Here is a 20,988-nt window from a genome sequence, read left to right as displayed (position 1 = left end):
AATATAAGCCCGTGTGGATGTTCTATTTGTTTTAATATTAAAGGATTATTCTGCCACTTTTCAACCTCATTATATCCAGCACAATACCAGTGTCTAAATATGTGAAAATGGTGTGTTTCTATAATCTGTGGTTACATAGATAAGGTCCTAAAAAATGCTTCTCTGAAATCACAGGGTAGGATTTGGTATTTTATTAGGATCTTCCTGGGGTCCACACATGAAATGACACATAATACAGAACGTTAATAGACAACCGCTCAGGGACAGAACTACATCAATTTAAAATGTTACACGTAGCCTACATATCAATACATACACACTAGAGGTCGACCGATTAATCAGAATAGCCGATTAATTAGGGCCGATTTCAAGTTTTCATAACAATCTGTAATCAGTATTTTTGGCCACCGATTTGCCTAATATTATTATTTTTGTAAATTTTTAGTATTTTTTTAAAAATATATTTTTTTAACTTGGCAAGTCATTTAAGAACATTCTTATTTTCAATGACGGCCTAGGAACGGTGGGTTAACTGCCTTGTTCAGGGGCAGAAGGACAGATTTTTACCTTGTCAGCTTGGGGATTTAGTCTTGCAACCTTACGGTTAACTAGTCCAACGCTCTAACCACCTGCTTTACATTGCACTCCACGAGGAGCCTGCCTGTTACGCGAATGCAGTAAGAAGCCAAGGTAAGTTGCTAGCTAGCATTAAACTTATCTTATAAAAAACAATCAATCCAATCAATCAATCAATCAATCATAATCACTAGTTAACTACACATGGTTGATGATATTACTAGTTTATCTAGCCTGTCCTGCGTTGCATATAATCGATGCGGTCGCATTCGCGAAAAAAGACGGTCGTTACTCCAACTTGTACCTAACCATAAACATCAATGTCTTTTTCTTAAAAACAATACACAAGTATATATTTTTAAACCTGAATATTTAGTTAATATTGCCTGCTAACATGAATTACTTTTAACTAGGGAAAATGTGTCACCTCTGCAACAGAGTCTGGGTATATGCAACAGTTTGGGCCGCCTGGCTCGTTGCGAACTAATTTGACAGAATTTTACGTAATTATGACATAACATTGAAGGTTGTGTAATGTAACAGGAATATTTAGACTTATGGATGCCACCCGTTAGATAAAATACGGAACGGTTCCGTATTTCACTGAAAGAATAAACGTGATAGTTTCCGGATTCGACCATATTAATGACCTAAGGCTCGTGTTTCTGTGTGTTATTATGTTATAATTAAGTCTATGATTTGATAGAGCAGTCTGACTGAGCGATGGTAGGCACCAGCAGGCTCGTAAGCATTCATTCAAAACAGCACTTTCGTGCGTTTTGGTAGCAGCCCATCGCAATGCATTGCGCTGTTTATGACTTCAAGCCTGTCAACTCCCAAGATTAGGCTTGTGTAACCGATGTGAAATGGCTAGCTAGTTAGCGGGTGCGCGCTAATAGCGTTTCAAACGTCACTCGCTCTGAGACTTGGAGTAGTTGTTTCCCTTGCTCTACATGGGTAACGCTGCTTCGAGGGTGGCTGTTGTCGATGTGTTCCTTGTTTGAGCCCAGGTAGGAGCGAGGAGAGGGACGGAAGCTATACTGTTACACTGGCAATACTAAAGTGCCTATAAGAACATCCAATAGTCAAAGGTATATGAAATACAAATGGTATAGAGAGAAATAGTCCTATAATAACTACAACCTAAAACTTCTTACCTGGGAATATTGAAGACTCATGTTAAAAGGAACCACCAGCTTTCATATGTTCTCATGTTCTGAGCAAGGAACGTAAACGTTAGCTTTCTTACATGGCACATAATGCCCTTTTACTTTCTTCTCAAACACTTTCTTTTTGCATTATTTAAACCAAATTGAACATGTTTCATTATTTATTTGAGGCTAAATTGATTTTATTGATGTATTATATTAAGTTAAAATAAGCATTCATTCAGTACTGTTGTAATTGTCATTATTACAAATAAAAAATAAATTGGCCGATTAATCGGTATCGTCTTTTTTTGGTCCTCCAATAATCTGCATCGGTATCGGCGTTGAAAAATCATAATTGGTCGACCTCTAATACACACAAACTATGTAGGTCAAATAGGGGAGAAGTGTTGTTGTGAGGTGTTGCTTTGTGGGGGTTTTTAAAACCAGGTATGCTGTTAAATTAAGCAATATGAGATGGGAGTTCCATGCAATAAGGGCTCTATATAATACTGTACTTTTTTTGAATTTGTGGTTTTGGGAACTGTGAAAAGACCCCTGGTGGCATGTCTGGTGCGGTAAGTGTGTGTCAGAGCTTTGCGTAAGTTGACTGCAAACAATTTGGAATTTTCTACACTTTTCTAAAAATAAGTGATGCAGTCAGTCTCTCTATTCATAGCCGAGAAACTGGCATGCATAGTATCTATATTAGCCCTTTGATTATAAAAAAAGAGCAAGACATGCCGCTCTTTCCTGGGCCAGCTGCAACTTAACCAGGTCTGTCCTTGCAGCACTCGACCACACGACTGGTCAATAATCAAGATAAGACTAAACTAGAGCATGCAGTACTTGCTTTTTGGAGTGTGGTGTCAAAAAGGCAGAGCATCTCTTTATTATGGACAGACCTCTCTCCTTCTTTACAACCATTGACTCTATGTTTTGACCATGACAGTTTACAATCTAAGGTAACACCAAGTAATTTAGTCTCAACTTGTTCAACAGGCACAACATTCATTACCAGATTCAGCTGAGGTCTACAACTTGAATTGTACCAAATACAATGCTCTTAGTTTTAGATGTTCAGGACCCGTTTATTACTGGCCACCCATTGCAAAACAGACTGCAATTCTTTAAAGGGTTCAGTGACTTCATTAGCTCTGTTGCTGATTCCTATATGGTTGAATCATCAGCATACATTGGGACACATGCTTTGTTTAATGCCAGTGGCAGGTCAATAGTAAAAAGAGAAGAGGGCCGAGAGAGCTACTCTGCAGTACGCCACATTTAACATGTTTGACATTAGAGAAGCTTCCATTCAAGAAAACCCTTTGAGTTCTATTAGATATCTCTGAAGCCACAATATGGCAAACGTTGAAAAGCCTTAACACATGTTTTCTCAACAACAGGTTAATAATAATATCAAAGGCTGCACTGAAATCTAACAGTACACCATCCACAATCTTATTATTCGAAATTTATTTCAACCAATCAGTCATTTGTGCCAGTGCAGTACATGTTAAGTGTCCTTCTCTATAAGCATGCTAAAAGTCTAAGTTTGTTTATGTACAAAGACCAAATACAATACTGTAACACCATTTTTTTCCAACAGTTTGCTAACCCTAACCCAAGCTGATAGGTCTGCTGTTAGAACCAGTAAAGGCTGATTTACCACTCTTTGGTAGCGGAATGACTTTGCCTTCCCTCCAGGCCTGAGGACAACGACTTTTCTCTAGGCTCAGATTATATGACCGATGGTAGTCGCTAGTCGCTATTAAAAGTAACTTAAATTTTTTTTTAAAAGGTTAACTTTTTTTACCTTAAAAAAAAAAATCTCAACAGGGTGGAAATACGACCTGTCATATGACTTCCTCTGCACCCTGTCACCCCACCCCACTAAGCACTCCCCGTTCCACCACCCCACTTCACTAAGCACAGCTGCACCCGGTCACCTTACTCCACTAAGGCACATGCAAATTCGTGAAGAGTTCATAATTTTTTTATAGCAAAAGCTCAAGCTGCCCAGGCCGGCGGAGATACAATTTTCAGCAAAATCATTCGCAAGGAGATTCCTGCAAAAATAGCTGCATATCTGCACCCTGCCACCCCACTCCACTAAGGCACAGCTGCACCCTGTCACCCCACTCCACTAAGGCACAGCTGCACCCCATCACCCCACTCCACTAAGGCACAGCTGCACCCCGTCACCCCACTCCACTAAGGCACAGCTGCACCCCGTCACCCCACTCCACTAAGGCACAGCTGCACCCCGTCACCCCACTCCACTAAGGCACAGCTGCAGCCCAGTCGTCTGCCCAGAATGTCACACACATTGTCAGGCTGAGACAGGTGCTCTAGTACAGTGGTTCCCAAACTGTGGCGCGCTCCCTTTTTTGGGGGGGGGGGGGAATGGACAGTTGTGATCGTAGAATGGACAGTTCTTGTGCCCATAGAAATAGACATGGCGCGGGATGTTCCCCATTGCTGGAAGGATGGCCTGAGTGAGAACGTTAGGGAACCCTTGCCCAGGTTAGGCCGAGACGGGTGCCCAGGTTAGGACGAGACGGCTTCCCAGGTTAGGCCGAGACGGCTTCCCAGGTTAGGCCGAGACGGCTGCCCAGGTTAGGCCGAGACGGCTGCCCAGGTTAGGCCGAGACGACGGCTGCCCAGGTTAGGCTGAGACGACGGGTGCCCAGGTTAGGCCGAGACGGGTGCCCAGGTTAGGCCGAGACGGGTGCCCAGGTTAGGCCGGCAGGCGGGGATTATGTTGCCACTGACAGCGCAGCCAATGACTGGCTGGTCCAGTGGAAAAATATTACTATTATCAGAACGGCTGCATGCAGTGATCTTAGTTCTTTTTTTTCACATATACTATGTGCCTTGAGACTGACTCATGATTAGAAATGTTGACCTTCTGTTCTTTGGTCACGTTGGTTGTTCCGTAGTATCATGGAAATTTCCCCGTTGAAAGTAGTGTGGCCATGCCGCTTTTTATTTTTGCATATTCATTTGACAAATCTGACCTGTTGTCAGCCATTATTTTTAAAGCTTGCTTGTTCACTCTAGTAGCCTATATTAGACTGAAATTAAAACCCATTTGTTTAGCAACGTGGATTTTACATGAACTCTGCATGTCTGGGCTGGTGACAATTGGCCGTATTTAATCTGTAGCAGGACGTGGTGATCCTGACCTGATTTTGGACTCGAGTCCTATTTATTCATCACAAGATTTGGCTGCATTGTCCTGTCCTGTAACTATGAACATTGACCCACTCTACTTTGCACAAATTCTGTCTATAATAGCCCCCATGTTAATTCATACAAATGTGCAGAAATAGACATGGCGTGGGATGTTCCCCAATGCTAGAAGGGGGGCCTGAGTGAGAAAGTTTGGGAGCCCCTGCCGTAGTAGGCCGAGACAGGTGACCTAGTAATATATATATATATATATATATATATATATTGCACACACACAGAGAACCAGTCAAAAGTTTGACACACCTACTCATTCAAGGGTTTTTCTTTATTTGTACTATTTTCTACATTGTAGAATAATAGTGAAGACATCAAAACTATGAAATAACACATATGGAATCATGTGGTAACTAGAGGTCGACCGATTATGATTTTTCAGCGCCGATACCAATTATTGGAGGACCCAAAAAAAGCCGATACCGGCCAATTTTTCTTTTGTTATTTTTTGTTATTTTCATTATTATTATTTATTTTTTTGTAATAATGACAATTACAACAGTACTGAATGAACACTTATTTTAACTTAATATAATACATCAATAAAATCAATTTAGCCTCAAATAAATAATGAAACATGTTCAATTTGGTTTAAATAATGCAAAAACAAAGTTTTGGAGAAGAAAGTAAAAGTGCAATATGTGCCATGTAAAAAAAGCTAACGTTTAAGTTCTTTGCTCAGAACATGAGAACATATGAAAGCTGGTGGTTCCTTTTAACATGAGTCTTCAATATTCCCAGGTAAGAAGTTTTAGGTTGTAGTTATTATAGGACTATTTCTCTCTATACGATTTGTATTTCATATACCTTTGACTATTGGATGTTCTTATAGGCACTTTAGTATTGCCAGTGTAGCAATATAGCTTCCGTCCCTCTCCTCGCTCCTACCTGGGCTCAAACCAGGAACACATCGACAACAGCCACCCTCGAAGCAGAGTTACCCACGTAGAGGAAGGAGGAAAAACTACTCCAAGTCTCAGAGCAAGTGACGTTTGAAACGCTATTAGCGCGCACCCGGCCAACTAGCTAGCCATTTCATATCGGTTACACCAGCCTAGTCTTGGGAGTTGACAGGCTTGAAGTCATAAACAGCGCAATGCATTGCGAAGGGCTGCTGGCAAAACGCACGAAAGTGCTATTTTGAATGAATGCTTACGAGCCTGCTGCTGCCTACCATCGCTCAGTCAGACTGCTCTATCAAATCATAGACTTAATTATAACACAATAACACACAGAAACACGAGCCTTAGGTCATTAATATGGTCGAATCCGGAAACTATCATCTCGAAAACAAAACGTTATTCCTGTTACATTGCACAACACTCAATGTTGTCATAATTACGTAAAATTCTGGCAAATTAGTTGGCAACGAGCCAGGCGGCTCAAACTGTTGCATATACCCTGACTGCGTGCAATGAACGCAAAATGACACAATTTCACCTGGTTAATATTGGCGAAGGCGGCTGTGTGAGTGTGCAAAGCTGTCATCAAGGCAAAGGGTGGCTACTTTGAAGAATATCATAAAATATATTTTGATTTGTTTAACACTTTTGGTAACTACATGCAATGTAGGAAAACCATTGAATGAGTAGGTGTGTCCAAACTTTAGACTGCGTGTGTGTGTGTGTGTGTGTGTATGTATATCATTTTAATGCTTTCTCTTAATAAGCTTTGTTGTACAATTAAAGGTCAAATCCACTGCATTTAAAACAGTTAGCAATTATTTCATACCGAGGCTGAATATATTCCTTCCACAACCATACGACTCACTTGTAATTTCATTATTTTCTCAAAATAGTTGTACCAGTTTTTTTTGTTAGTTTTTTTGCTATAATCACTGATCTGGCATTCAGGTCTGTTTTTATAAAAATGTACTTTTTGTTACAAATGTAACCAGAACCATGCATAATGCACATTCACTAATAATGTAGCAGCCATTATAGAAAATCATCATTGGTCTCATAAACAATCTCTCAAGCACAAGCCCACGTGCTAGTTAGTAGCCAGCTAATATTTACATTTCTAGTTTAGCCAACTTGGATCTAGGTATAATTTCATTAGCACTGAATTCAGCTAACAAGGTAGAACAGTTGAATTGTTATGAACGCAACCTTCTGTCCATCTCCAACTGTTTTGAACGGCATGCTAGCCTGTCCACTTTGTTCAGATGAGTTGCCAATTCCTTATATAATTGTTTTATGCTTATTGCACATTTATATCAGACTAGCTAGTATAACAATCTTTATTTGACTAAAATGCTGCTAGCGATACGTGGTAACATAACGCATGAAACAAATAGCCTTAGCCATTATGAATGTTCATTGGTAAATTTGTTTTAGTAGTGTCTGCTCTGCTCAATTTGAGGAGTTGAAACCTTTCCAACCATACCCTGTATATGTTAACTCGGCACTCTATTGTCCCTCTAATCACTCTGACTTCAATGCAAATGTCATCGAAAATCTTATCAAACACTTCATGAGAGCCCATGCGCTCATGTTCTCAACATTTCTATAGGCTATGCAATTGCGCAAGAAAACAGAGTGATGGCCTCTAGTAAAAAGTGTTCTATGGGCTAGGCCTACTATATTTATTTCTCAACTTTCCTAATATTAAGCACATTGCTTATCTTTACAACAGGAGTATTGCCTACCTGGCTGGCATGGAAATTAACCACGGGAAAAACGTCCTCCATTTGCTATTTAAGTACCGTAATTTCCAGACTATTAAGCGCACCTGAATATAAGCCGCACCCACTGAATTTTAAAAAAAGTATTATTTTGAACATAAATAAGCCGCACATGTCTATAAGCCGCAGGTGCCTACCAGCACATTGAAACAAATTAACTTTACACAGGCTTTAACGAAACACGGCTTGTAACAAAAATAAATAGGCTTTAACGAAACACGGCTTGTAACAAAAAATAAAAAATTAGCAGTAAACAGTAGCCTACCAAGAAAGTCATTGGTCACTATCTTCCTCCTCCTGTGCACTGAAACCATCTCCTTCGGTGTCGGAGTTGAATAGCCTCAGAATTGCTTCATCCGATATTGGATTGTTTTCATTGTCGCTCTCGTCACTTTCATCCGGAGGCAAATCCCCCACTGAGCCCTCTTCAACACGCAGCAGTCCAGCCTTTCGAAACCCGTTGATGATAGTGGATTTTTTGACAATGCTCCACGCTGTCAGGACCCACAAATTTGAAAGCGGGAAAAATCCATATATTAGCAGCGTCGTTGTTTAAGCCGCGAAGTTCAAAGCTTGGGAAAAAAGTTGCGGCTTATAGTCCGGAATTTACAGTACATAGATGACATTTTTTCCCTCTGCCCGTTTTCAGACAGATGCATGATAATGGTCCTTTCTAAATCAAAACAAATTTCACACATATATATTATTTAGTATATGTAAAGACGAGATTAAATCAAGAATCGTCTGATGAGTGACAATATTAGCCTATCACTTGTGAATTATACATTATCACTTGTGAATGACATGCTGACCAGACCGTACGCGGTCTTCGGCAAGTTGATTTTGTTCACCCACACCAGATACGATCAGGACACGCAGGTTAAAATATAAACAACTCTGAACCAATTATATTAATTTGGGGACAGGTCAAAAAGCATAAAACGTTTATGGCAATTTGAACTACCGTAATTTCCGGAATATTAAGCGCACCTGAATATAAGCCGCACCCACTGAATTTTAAAAAATATATTATTTTGAACATAAATAAGCCGCACATGTCTATAAGCCGCAGGTGCCTACCGGTACATTGAAACAAATTAACTTTACACAGGCTTTAACGAAACACGGCTTGTAACAAAAATAAATAGGCTTTAACGAAACACGGCTTGTAACAAAAAATTAAAACTTAGCAGTAAGCTTTAGTTGTCTTTTTGCACTGAGTCAATTCCTCACGCTGCTGTTTCCAACGTCTTATCATCGACTCATTAAGACCAAGCTCCCGTGCAGCAGCTCTATTTCCTTTTCCAACAGCCAGATCAATCGCCTTCAACTTGAAAGCTGCATCATATGCATTTCTCTGTGTCTTTGCCATGATGAGGGTGACAAAATGACTACCGTAATCAGAATGATGGGAAGTTTGAAAGCGCTTGATTTAATCGAAACAGTAAACAAAAGAGTTGTTTGACCTTAACCCGTTCGGCAATTTCATTGGTCTAATGAAAGCTTCACGCCGACAAAAAACTGAGCACGTCACAGAATGTGTTTTTTTGGAAAAAAAAAAATTAAAGCGGGAAAAATCCATATATTAGCCACGTCATTGTTTAAGCCGCGAGGTTCAGAGCTGGGAAAAAAGTTGCGGCTTATAGTCCGGAATTTACGGTAGCTAATTTGTCCTGGCATATAGACATTGGGTTGTTATTTTAACTGAAGTGCACAAGGTTGCCCCTGTAGGCCGAGACGGGTGGGATTGGGTTGCCACTAACAGCGCAGCCAATGACTGGCTGGTCCAGTGGAAAAGATTTAAAGATAATACTTGCTCTAAAGACTTAAAATGATCTTAGCTGAGGGCGTATGATCAGATTTCAGCCTCACAGAACAGTGGCATGCAGTGATTTATTGCCTTTTTTTTTTTATACCACTAGAATAAAATGCTAGAAGATCATATACTATGTGCCTTGAGACTGACTCATGATTAGAAATGTTGACCTTCTGTTCTTTGGTCACATTGGTTGTTCTGTAGTATTGTGAAAGTCTTCCTGTTTAATGTAATTTGGCCATGCCGCTTTTTATTTCTGCATATTCATTTGACAAATCTGTTAGACAGTATTTTTATCCCAATTGATGAATTGTAATGTTGTGAACAAGCGAGCTCTAGTAGCCTGTATTAGGTTGAAATTAAAACCATTATTTAGAAACGTGGACTTTACATGAATTGCCTTGGTATTTCCTGGGCTGGTGACAATTGGCCGTATTTAATCTGTAGCAGGACGTGGTGATCCTGACCTGATTTTGCTCTCGAGTCCTATTTATTCATCACAAGAGTTGGCTGCATTATCCTGTCCTGTAACTATGAACATTGACCCACTACTTTGCACAAATTCTGTCTGATAGCCCCCATGTTAATTCATACAAACGATTGAAAAATGATCACCCTGGGGTAAAGGCATCAAGCAATTACAGTAATTTTTTTTAATGCATGAGCGAAAGATTATTTGTATTGAAGTCAAAGCAGTCATTTGATTTTCCAATATTTTTTGGGGTCATGGGCTATTTCTATTTTTAAGTGTTACTGACTGTATACTTCTAATACCCTGACACAGGAAGTGAGTCACAGGAAATTGCATAATGATGCCTCTTCTGCAGCCTCACTGAGAGAAGATGAGCATGCGCCCATGTTAATATACTGGAGAGGAGGTTTGAGTGTCTTGCGAAATCACCACTCTCCCTGAGAGAGCTAGAGGAAAGCGGGGGGTGACAAGGTCAACGGAACACAATTTGTCAGACCCCCGTTAACGGATTAAAAACGTTACTTTTTCCTCAACTATCATGCTGCCGGGCCGTTTCCCTAATGAATGATCCATGACAGCCCTGTTGTAGATGATGTGTCTCTCATATCACCTATTCCTCCACACAATGGAGGACATCCGCACTCAATTTTTATTTACCTTTTATTTAACTAGGCAAATCAGTTAAGAACAAATTCTTATTTTCAATGACTGCATAGGAACAGTGGGTTAACTGCCCTGTTCAGGGGCAGAACGACATATTTTTACGTTGTCAGCTCGGGGATTCGATCTTGCAACCTTTCGGTTACTAGTCCAACGCTCTAACCACTAGGCTACCTGCCGCTCAATGATGGAGGTATGGCTGCGTGACCTTCATCAACCCTGCGGGTAGGTTTTGGCATTGGCCAAAATGTCTATTTCACCAGCGACATTGGCAGGTGGTCACAGAGCATTTGTGATTGTTGTATTTAAAAAAAAAAAAAACACACAAATTTAGAAGTTGGTCTGTTTAACCCGAAAGGCTACTAAAGTGTGACTTTGTCCTTGTGTTCCTTGGCCAGTTACATTGTTTTGTTCACGCACTGTTGTTTTTAAATATTAGTTTAAGTTTCCTGCAATTGTCTGCTGCTATTCAAGGGACATGGTGATTATCATATCTGACAGACATGGAGTGCCCCGTTAACGGGTAACGGCCATCACCTTAAAGGGGTAGCAGAACATTTTTATCTCTACTAAGGACTCAAATATTTGGGGGTACATTGTGCTCGATTGAGGATGGAACAATCCAAAAATCTTTCATTCATTAACTTTGAGTTATTTCTGATCATTAACATGTTCAATGTGCTCCTTCATTTATTTGTGTGCTCCTAAATTTCAACTTATATACTCCTTGTAAAAACTTTCAGCATAACGCCCTGATCTTTAATTATAACTAGCCTAAGCTGTATGAATCAGCATTTTGTGGCAGACGCTTTGCTGATTCTTGATGTTCATTTGTAGAACTGTTCACTGCTTTATGTCTATTGTATCTAAATGATTTATTTTAAGATACAGTGTTTAAAAGACTCCGGTCACACAATTTGTATTGAATTGAGTTATATACCACATTACTTATTCTTACTAGTAATATATTTCTTGTTTTAGAAACATTACAAAGCATGCTCATCTGTTATTTGTAATTTGTAGTGTAATAATGGTAAAAAAGTGGCTTATATATATTTTTTTTATCTACCTGCAGCAGTGGCTGGTGGACCAAAAAGTTAATTCCCTGCCGTGATGTCACATGCTCAGTTATATGTACAATGGAACAGTTGTATGTGTATTTGAATATGAAAATGACAAACGGAAAGGCAAGCAGTAGCCTGACGTAAATAGGCCTAACTACCAGCACAGAAGCCACAGTGACACTTTTACACTTACGTTTTTTCATTTGATATCTGAGATGTGCTGCTCCCTAAATTTTACATTCTGTTTCTTTTTGTGGGGATAGGCCTAAAGTCATGTGAGAGACACTGTCTTAGCTCCATAATTTGGAAAACTTGGCCATGTCATTGAACACTGTTGGACATTGTGAATCGCTACCGCTTGAGAACCCCAAATCTCTGGTGAATAACAATGGCTTCTAATCAGGCCTTTCTCTTTACACCAGGCTCCTTTTCTGATGCATCCTTGCCCCTCTTCAGGGAATGGGTCCTGACCTTGCTGTGTCATGGGCACTCAAAGGGCTAATTCCCCCCAACAAAACCCTCTTGAGACAATCAATGAGGAGTGAAACATCTCCACAGAAGCCGTGTTGAACGGAGGCCTTTGTCTCGGCCGAGCACTTTGTATCATTGAAATTCACCAGGGTTGACAAAGTAGCAAGCTGAAAACTTTCAACTTTGCTTGTCAATTTGTCAGCTCATTCCCATTTCTCAGTCAGTCAGTTCATTTAAGATTACTGTAATTGTTTTTTAATCCAAGTCAACATGGTATCTGAATGGGATGAGGCATGGACGAAGCATGTTCGCCTGAAGTCGGCATGAATTTTGATCGATGGGCTAGCTTAGTTTTCTGTGTAACGACTACAAAGCAGCCCATATGCTGAGTATAGTTTGATGGTGGTGACAAAGAGTTGCTTCTATTTTGCTTGTCATTATTCCTACCATGAAACCAGCTTGCGACCAGGTCCTGTACACTTTGTTGAGTGTGCTGCCAAATGTACAGGACTCACAACTCTGATCCTTTCTTTGTCTTTTGTGTGATACTGTTATGGTTAGCCTAGGCTGTACATAATGTTATTTAAACAGTAGTAGGGTTGGATTTCATATGTCTGTGTATCTTATACCTGCTAGCTGTTGTCTTCATGTTAATATTGCAATTGGAAATCTGCCAAAAATCTATTGATTTGACACTTGATAAACACACCATTTCCTACAATTCGTTTCAGGAGTGAGCGATCACTTGTGCCCTTTTTCAACAGGGTAACTCAAGCATGTAATCGTAGGACTGTGCTAACTTGACCGTTAATAATGTTTTCATTGGGTATTCATCATTATGATGAGAGAATGGAACAATCGATGAAGGGTTTCCTCAGGGCTGCTGCATATAGATCAGATGTCATCTCCAAGCAACAGCCTAAAGAGATCTTACCGGTGGCCAAACATTTTCTGTCTTGTCATCGTGAAGACTAAAAGGGACGATCTCAATGACTTACAGACATCATGTTTGTCATGCCATCAGTGTTTTATACTGTTTGATGGCAATGACGCCATGAAGGCAAATTTCCACATTGTGTGGGCAATCATAAGTTTATATTTGTATTTTCTATTCACATTTTCTCTACAATGCAAACCCAGCTACCAGTGAGTTGTTTATTATATATTTTTTTACGTTTTTTGGTCTTGCATGCCATAGCTAAGCCATATTCTGTTGTTTCATCGGCAAGTCCCAGTAGCATAGTCCACTTCTTGGGACTCATTTGGCCAGTAATCCCTTGAAAATCTAACTCGGCACACTCCACCAACCTAGCCTTCCCACAGAACAGTAAATTCTAGCTAGGCACCCCTGGGCCTGCTAGCATTAGCATTACATAGGCCCTCAGTCAGCAAGAGCCTCCCAGAACCATGGGGATTCACTCACAATCTTCCATTGATTTGTCCAACTCTGTGGCTTCAGCTCTTTAGCGATACCCCAAAAGTCTCCCAGGTCTCCAGAGGGGTAGCTCTACTGTTATTAATACTCACCTTTGTCCAATTGAATTAAATAACAAATTAAGCTTGTCCGTTTATTATGTGGAAGTCCTATTGTTGTCACCCACCATGTTTGCGCGCTTAATGATGAAGTCTCTTTGGCAATCTCTTGAATAGTGTGCCAATGTAAGTCAGCCAGGATAGAATGGAGCCCACTACTTTAATGAGCATCAATGCTAAAGACTGGCCCATGTCCATTTTGAAACCAAAGTGGTGTGGTGTTTTTAGGCATTGACTTAATGGCGAAACATTCTCTCCAAGATTAGTATAGAATTTGCTGAATGTCAAGAGTACCTCTTTGATGTTCAGTTGCTTTCCAATGTCGTGTTATGGTTGTGTGTTCTTTCAGCGCAACATAGGGCTTATCGCTCTCTGACACTGGGGCTTTCACAAGGAAAGCTATTTTTGGATAATGTGATTACACATAGTCTAATTTGAACTGGTCTTTTCCCAGCTTGAGAAGACAACTCTGATCCATTTTGTACTAAAATGTAGGCCTACAAGTTGTGGTTTGCTGTTAGATGTTTGATATGATGTATGCCTAGCTATGAATCCTCTGAAGTAATGTGAAGTGCAGTCACTGTGATGTGTCCACTAACTTCATTTGTGTTGCGTCTTCTCCAGTGATGGAATGGGGCGACGATGTAAGGCCCCTTTCTGAAGAGGAAGCCATGGTCATCGTCAACCACCAAGCCACAGGGGACGTGTGCACCCTCATGATGTGCCTGCAGGACAAGGGCACGGTAATGGACACCTCCATAGTTGGCATTAAAATGTAGCCTCCTAAACCAGGGTTTCCCAAACTCTCTCCTCTTGCCGCCCCCCGGGGTGCTTTTGCCCAAGCACTACACAGCTGATTCAGATAATGAAAGCTTGATGAAGAGTTGGTTATTTAAGTCAGCTGTGTAGTGCTAGGGAAAAACTAAACGGGGCCCCAGGACTGAGTTTGGGAAACCATGTCCTAGACTACGAATCACTTCAAGTGAATTCAGGGATGAAACTAACAGATCTAGAAGTGACAGTTAAACATGTCCTTAAATGTAAGAGGTTGGACTATTTCTCGATACAAAATGTCTTGAATTGACTGGTACCAAATTGAACTCTTTCAACCCACTTCGGGGCACTTGACTTGGATGTCTGGAATGTGGTTGGATGATTGTGTGTCTGGGGACCAACTTTCCCTTAAAAATGTCTGGTCTACTGAGCGCAAACTTCAACATTGTGACAATTCGGTGCAACTTCCAGCGTATGTTTACTGTGAACACTGAGGCTGTACCCACTTTTAATTTGCCGTTTTAACGGTGGCCATAGAGGGCTACTGTGGCTATTTGATCACAATGTAGGCCTACCAGAATGGCCTACCATCAAAAACAATGGAGAAAATACATCCCTTAACATTTTAACATGGAAATAGCTGTTCTATCATTCAGCCTACAGTAGCAGCCAGTGTGTGGTGTTCAATGTAGGCCTACATTCCACACTTTAGAAAGAAACATGCAGGGCTTGACATGAACCTGTTTAATCACTTGTCCTTCAGACTAAGAGGTGACTGAAAATGTTGTTGATGCAAGAAACCACTACAAAATAAATGCATTATTATTCCCATAATATTATTACAGGGAATCAGACAAATAATGCTACCCTCTGCCTATTGGCTTCGCTTATTCAAGCCTGTCTCAAAATACAACACTGCCCCTTTAAGACAAAAAAGCTCTTTACCTGACTCGCTTTTCAAAGATGCCTAGGAATGTGCAAGTTTTGTGCTCTTGTAGGAAGCAATGACTCCCCTATTTCTGACTACAAATAATCTTTTAGTGGGCTAATAACTCACTAACTAGCAAAACATATGAACAAAATGTACATTTGTGGCTACATGCAGCTCTCGGTTTGATCTCAAAACAAGCTCATCTACTCACGACTGCTCATGCTGTAATTCCAGTCCAGTTGAAAGTAAATGGCACAGATCAATATATGGCAATGGTCTATTTGCATGTAGGCCTGCTCCAGCTCTGATTGTGTTTGCTGCAACGGTCTGTGTAGAGTATGGGCTGAGTATTGTGTCAATGCAATAGAATCCTACTCTGATGTGTTCTACCTACAACAAAATCTCTTGCATAGTTCGTTTTATTTGGGTATGTTGCATTGAATGTGGCTAATATTGTGTTGATTCAATCACAATTGCCACAGTAAAGGGAAATGTTGATGGTATTAAAAGGGCAAACTATAAAACAGTGAGGTAGGCTTTATGATCACACTGGTAATAGATCCGTTGTTTTATTACTTGAGGCACAGCTGAGTGAGCATACATTTTAAATAATTAGCTTTTTATTTTTATATTACTGGGCTGATGGTGCCTGGCATCTGATGGTCAGTCTCAGCGGAAGGAGAGAGCAGCAGACTGAGGGTCCGCCTTTCATCCTCCCTCTGCTCTCCCTTTCCTCCACTGATAACGACCAAAAAGGGACACCTTCTTCCAGCTGATTGGGAAACTCGTGTCACACTGGCAGTATCATCTTTGCTGTAGCAATCTTTTATGCCTGCTACGTTACTGCAGGCCAGTGGTAAGCCTTATAGTGCACTGGATTTGCTCTCTGGACCTGCCGGGAAGGCAGAGTTTGTACCTTCAGACAGATGAAATGGTTCAAACTGGCAACAGTTGGCCTACCTGGCACGCAGGGCAGCTGGATTGGGTGCACCTACCGCCAACAGCCTGAGCTGAATAAAAAAATAAATAGGAACACAAGGTTTTATCGTTGGGTTTTTTACAGAAATGTTTGGAGATCGACCGGTTGGTGACCACTGCTCTATAAAGTTAAGTGTAGTTGAATCTCGTGCTTCTCTCTGTGGGCTGATCCCGGGGGAGCTGCGCGGCGCACTCAGGGCTATGGTCTGGGTGTGATATCCTGCTTAATATACTGCTCGAGGTGGGCTGATGGTTGTGTGTGGGTTGGAATATTCACTGAAGCAGTTCTATTCTCCAAGGGAGATAGCTATGCTGAGCCACAACATTATTGCATAATATTACTTATCAGTATCAGATGAATTATATTAATAATTAGCCATTGTAGCAGCAGGACTAACTGACTATCCAGTATCCACAGTGACACACACTACCTGGAATGTGTTTGGCAAAGATTAGATATCGTCATTTGTGACTGACATATTTACCCAAAATGACAGTTCTACTGTGTGAAAGTAAATAATTGTTAAGGTAACAGGACAGAAGTGAGGATGACCAAAGACCTGAGCCTGGAGTTCAAATCCAGTGGTATTTCTTTGTCTTAGGAATGTCAAATTTGCTAATTGAAGTTGTTTAACCTGTTTACACTCATGGGAATTGGCCTAACTGGATAGGGCTAAATTGAAATGTTTCATTACAAAAGAAGTATGAAAAGCATATGCATTACCATGGCAGCAATTGAAAGGGGGCATGTATTAGACCAAAGGTGTGTCCCCAACAGTTCACCTGATACAAGACTGAATCCAAACATTACACTGTTGATTTTATGTGCATTTTACATTTACTGTACTTTTCGCTGCATTTGTTGAAGATAAAATATTAAAATACCCTGGATACATTCAGTAACATGGTATAGCATATTCCTGGAAAATGTGGGGTAGGTGCAACGTAAGACAAGAAAATGACAAGGGTTTGAGTGAGAGGACTAACTGGTGTCTCCAAGTGGACACACACCTCCAGTGTGCATAGTTCCTAAGCAATTTCAATACACTTTTATGACTCAATTTAGAGCTGGGCCTGTGCGATATTAAATTAATTTGATTAATACATTTTTTTTGGCGTGATCTTCAGAATGCCTGTATTGCACGAATCCATTTACAAAAGAAAAGAAAAAAATGTATTAGCATTTTATGTCCGCTTGATCTCATGTTGTGTTTTTGGTGTCGGCTCCTTCTGCGATGTGTTCAATGACTGTGGACTGTGTGCATCTTAATATTTACACACACCAAGCCCCTCCCACTGCTACTCACAACAATAAGGAAGAGACATTTCTTCAGATCACTATTTGCATTTCAGGTTTGATCCAACAGAATTGTTCATATGGACACTGAAACGCATTGAGACATTATTTTACTGTAATAGAGAAGTTAACTTTTCTAACAATACCATTTTTATTTCTCAACTCCTCACATTGAGAGCAGACACTACTAAAAGGGGAGTATCAATTCACATTGATTCTGGAAAATGTATGCTCAGTTTGTCGTGGTACCGCTAGCAACATGTTAGCCAAAGACTATACTAGCTGTATTTTTATAAATGTGCAATAAGAATAAAACACCATTTATATATGGAATTGGCAACTCATTCTGAGAAATAAGGAAGGTCACTTGATTTCAACACGTGGACAGGCTAGCATGCTGTTCAAACAGTTGGAGATGGACAGAAGGGTGTGTTCATAACAATTCAACTGTTCTACCTTGTTAGCTAGCAAATAGATCTGAGTTGGCAAACCATGAAATACAAATATTAGCTGGCTACTCACTAGCATGTGGGCTTATGCTTAAGAGATTGTTTATGAGACCTGTGTTAGTTTTCTATAATGCCTGCTACAAGAAATTAGTTTTAGTGAATGTGCATTATGCATCGTTCTGTTAAAATTTGTAACAAAAAGGGCATTTTCAACCAGGGTTTCCGTTAGCCGGCATTTGGCAATAATATTATTAATATTAGATAAATAAATCCCATAGCAAAATAATGCTTTTTAGCCCATTAATTTATGGAAATACCAGTCGCTGTAAATGTATTTGACCGGTCTTATCGATCTATAGCCCTCAATCTCAACTCTGGACCTCGAAGCCAATTCCACTTTTTTTTTTTTTCATTGTTCCCCTCTAATCAGGGACAATTAATTGTCAGGTAGAACACAAAACCAGCAGGCTCAGGACCTCATAGAGTAAAAGCTGATTTATGCTTGATCCAGTAATGTGGTCCGGAGGCTCCATATGGAGCGTGTGAAGCAATTGCGTGGACTCCGTAGGCTTGCAGAGGGATAATCGAGCTCCATACAGCGACGCCATGCGCCTCCCAAATTTTGTAACAATGTGGAGGGCTCCATAGAGCTGCGCATTGACATGATTGGTTAACGGTAGGTGGTTGCAGTACATCCTGTATAAACACAAACTCACTTCCTTGACAAACATGGACAACTTTGACGAAAGGCTATCAGAGCAAGTTCACAAATATAATGCATCTTTATGATACCTTGTGTAGGGATTTCAAAGATGTAAAAATGAGTTTGAACTCCTGGAAAGAGAGAGGGGAGGTAATGGGGATAAGGTCATTGGAATAAGACCGTGGGGAAAGGACACTGGATTGATGCACATTCAACAAATCTGATCTAACAAAGTGGATATTTGTCAACTATGTCATGATTGATGTATTGTAACAGGCCCACAATGTGGTTACTAAAATGTATTTGGCTGTTTTCGCAGCATAACATTTTATAAGTTGTCCCTTTTCAGGTTTAGAAAAAGTGACTGCTAAATGTTAACTCCCGTTCGTATATGCTGGTAGCAGAGCTAGCATACAGAAATCGGTGGTGGAAGTCAGTCGTTTTTAACTGTAGTGCAGTTGATTGACATGAACATGTATTGGAGTTGACATCCATACAAGCATTACATTTACATTTACGTCATTTAGCAGACGCTCTTATCCAGAGCGACATTACACTCTGATTTTTACCTCAACATAGTACGAAATAGACATAAACAATAGCCTGAATGTAGGCAAATTTTGAGGGCAAAAGGGGAGGGGGGGTACAATATGTAAGGCCTTAAAACCTTCATCATGTGCGCGCCATACAGCTTTGTTTACAAACTGTAAAATGGCTCAAGCGGAATGTGGCAGAACTATACTGGTAACTAACCCCTTTTCATCTGTGTTGTTACTGTTAGCTACCAGGCTACCTACTAGCACGGCAGAAAAGGCACACTTGTGACTGAATGCCATAGTGTTCATTTAATGTTATACAATTATCTGAAGAATGAAGACATCCGACAGCAGTGGCTACGCATTCATTTTGCATGACAGGCTGCACCAGAAATGATGATCATGTCACGCGTGTGTAGTGCAACTTCGCTCGAAATATGCACTATAAGTTGGGGAGAACACTCGATGTGTCTTGCCAGGAAGCTAATCCTGAAGACGGATGTTTTACCATCATTGAAATGGATCTTGCAAGCGCTGACCATAATGTAAGTATCAGAGTTTTAGTCTGATGCTGTGGCTGTAACTGTAACTGTTTTGACTTGGGAATGGTATATTTTCTGTAACACACCAATGTTTTTTCTTCAACATCCCTAAGCCCTCTATGTTGAGTCTGAGAACTGCCAGCACACAGCTGACATGAAGGAATGTTGGCCACAAAGGGATTTGAGGTGTGTATGGTATTTGTAATTCACCTCTGAAAATCATATTCTGACATTCCATTGTTTGTTTTTGTCTTACAGTTGATGTAGATTGGGGCTAATCATTTCCATCACCTTTTTGTCTTTCCACTATCATCAAGCTGTAATGATAGACATTTTAGAAAATTCAACATCTACTCTGTCTGCACAGCTTCCCAGGCAACCACCACAGCCGGAATGCTGTGATACAAAATCTGCTTTAGCAAGGAAAGAAGGGATATCCTGTGAAGAGACCCAACATATTGTAAGTGATAGTTATTCATTTCAAGTCAATTGAGCATTTCAGGCACACACACATTCAAAATGCAAACATTGAAAACTTCTACAAAAAAAGGGCAGGACCAAATATTTCAAATTGAGTACTTCAAAAACACATTGTGGAATGAGTAGATCTCTGCATCACAAATTGATAGCATCAAAACCTACAACAGTAAATAAAATAAAATTCACTACCCATTTAACAAGCATTTCTGTTTTCCAAAACATTACAGGCTATGTAGACAGGCTCCTGGATCTCCTCTTCAACGAGGTCACCCTTGATCCAGTGCAGTATGTGGGGAAGCTGTGCGAGCTGTCCATCCCAGGACCCCTGTATGCCCAGTGTGAGAGGCCTGACTAGGAGCTGTCCATCCCAGGACCCCTGTATGCCCAGTGTGAGAGGCCTGACTAGGAGCTGTCCATCCCAGGACCCCTGTATGCCCAGTGTGAGAGGCCTGACTAGGAGCTGTCCATCCCAGGACCCCTGTATGCCCAGTGTGAGAGGCCTGACTAGGAGCTGTCCATCCCAGGACCCCTGTATGCCCAGTGTGAGAGGCCTGACTAGGAGCTGTCCATCCCAGGACCCCTGTATGCCCAGTGTGAGAGGCCTGACTAGGAGGAGGCCATAG

General features: G+C 40.7%; 1 protein-coding gene across 1 annotated transcript in view; it reads left to right on the top strand.

Annotated features, from left to right (window-relative positions):
* The window catches only part of lpgat1 (lysophosphatidylglycerol acyltransferase 1), a 92,261-nt gene that overhangs the window by 25,246 nt on the left and 46,027 nt on the right, over positions 1–20,988 (top strand). The window contains exon 3 of the mRNA XM_014143983.3: positions 14,300–14,418. Within this exon, the coding sequence (XP_013999458.1) occupies positions 14,300–14,418 (119 nt within the window). The remainder of the gene's footprint in view (positions 1–14,299; positions 14,419–20,988) is intronic.

This window comes from Salmo salar, chromosome 15, assembly GCF_965601325.2.
Source record: "Salmo salar chromosome 15, fSalSal1, whole genome shotgun sequence".
Taxonomy (NCBI): domain Eukaryota; kingdom Metazoa; phylum Chordata; class Actinopteri; order Salmoniformes; family Salmonidae; genus Salmo; species Salmo salar.
This window is presented reverse-complemented; position numbering and strand designations above follow the sequence as displayed.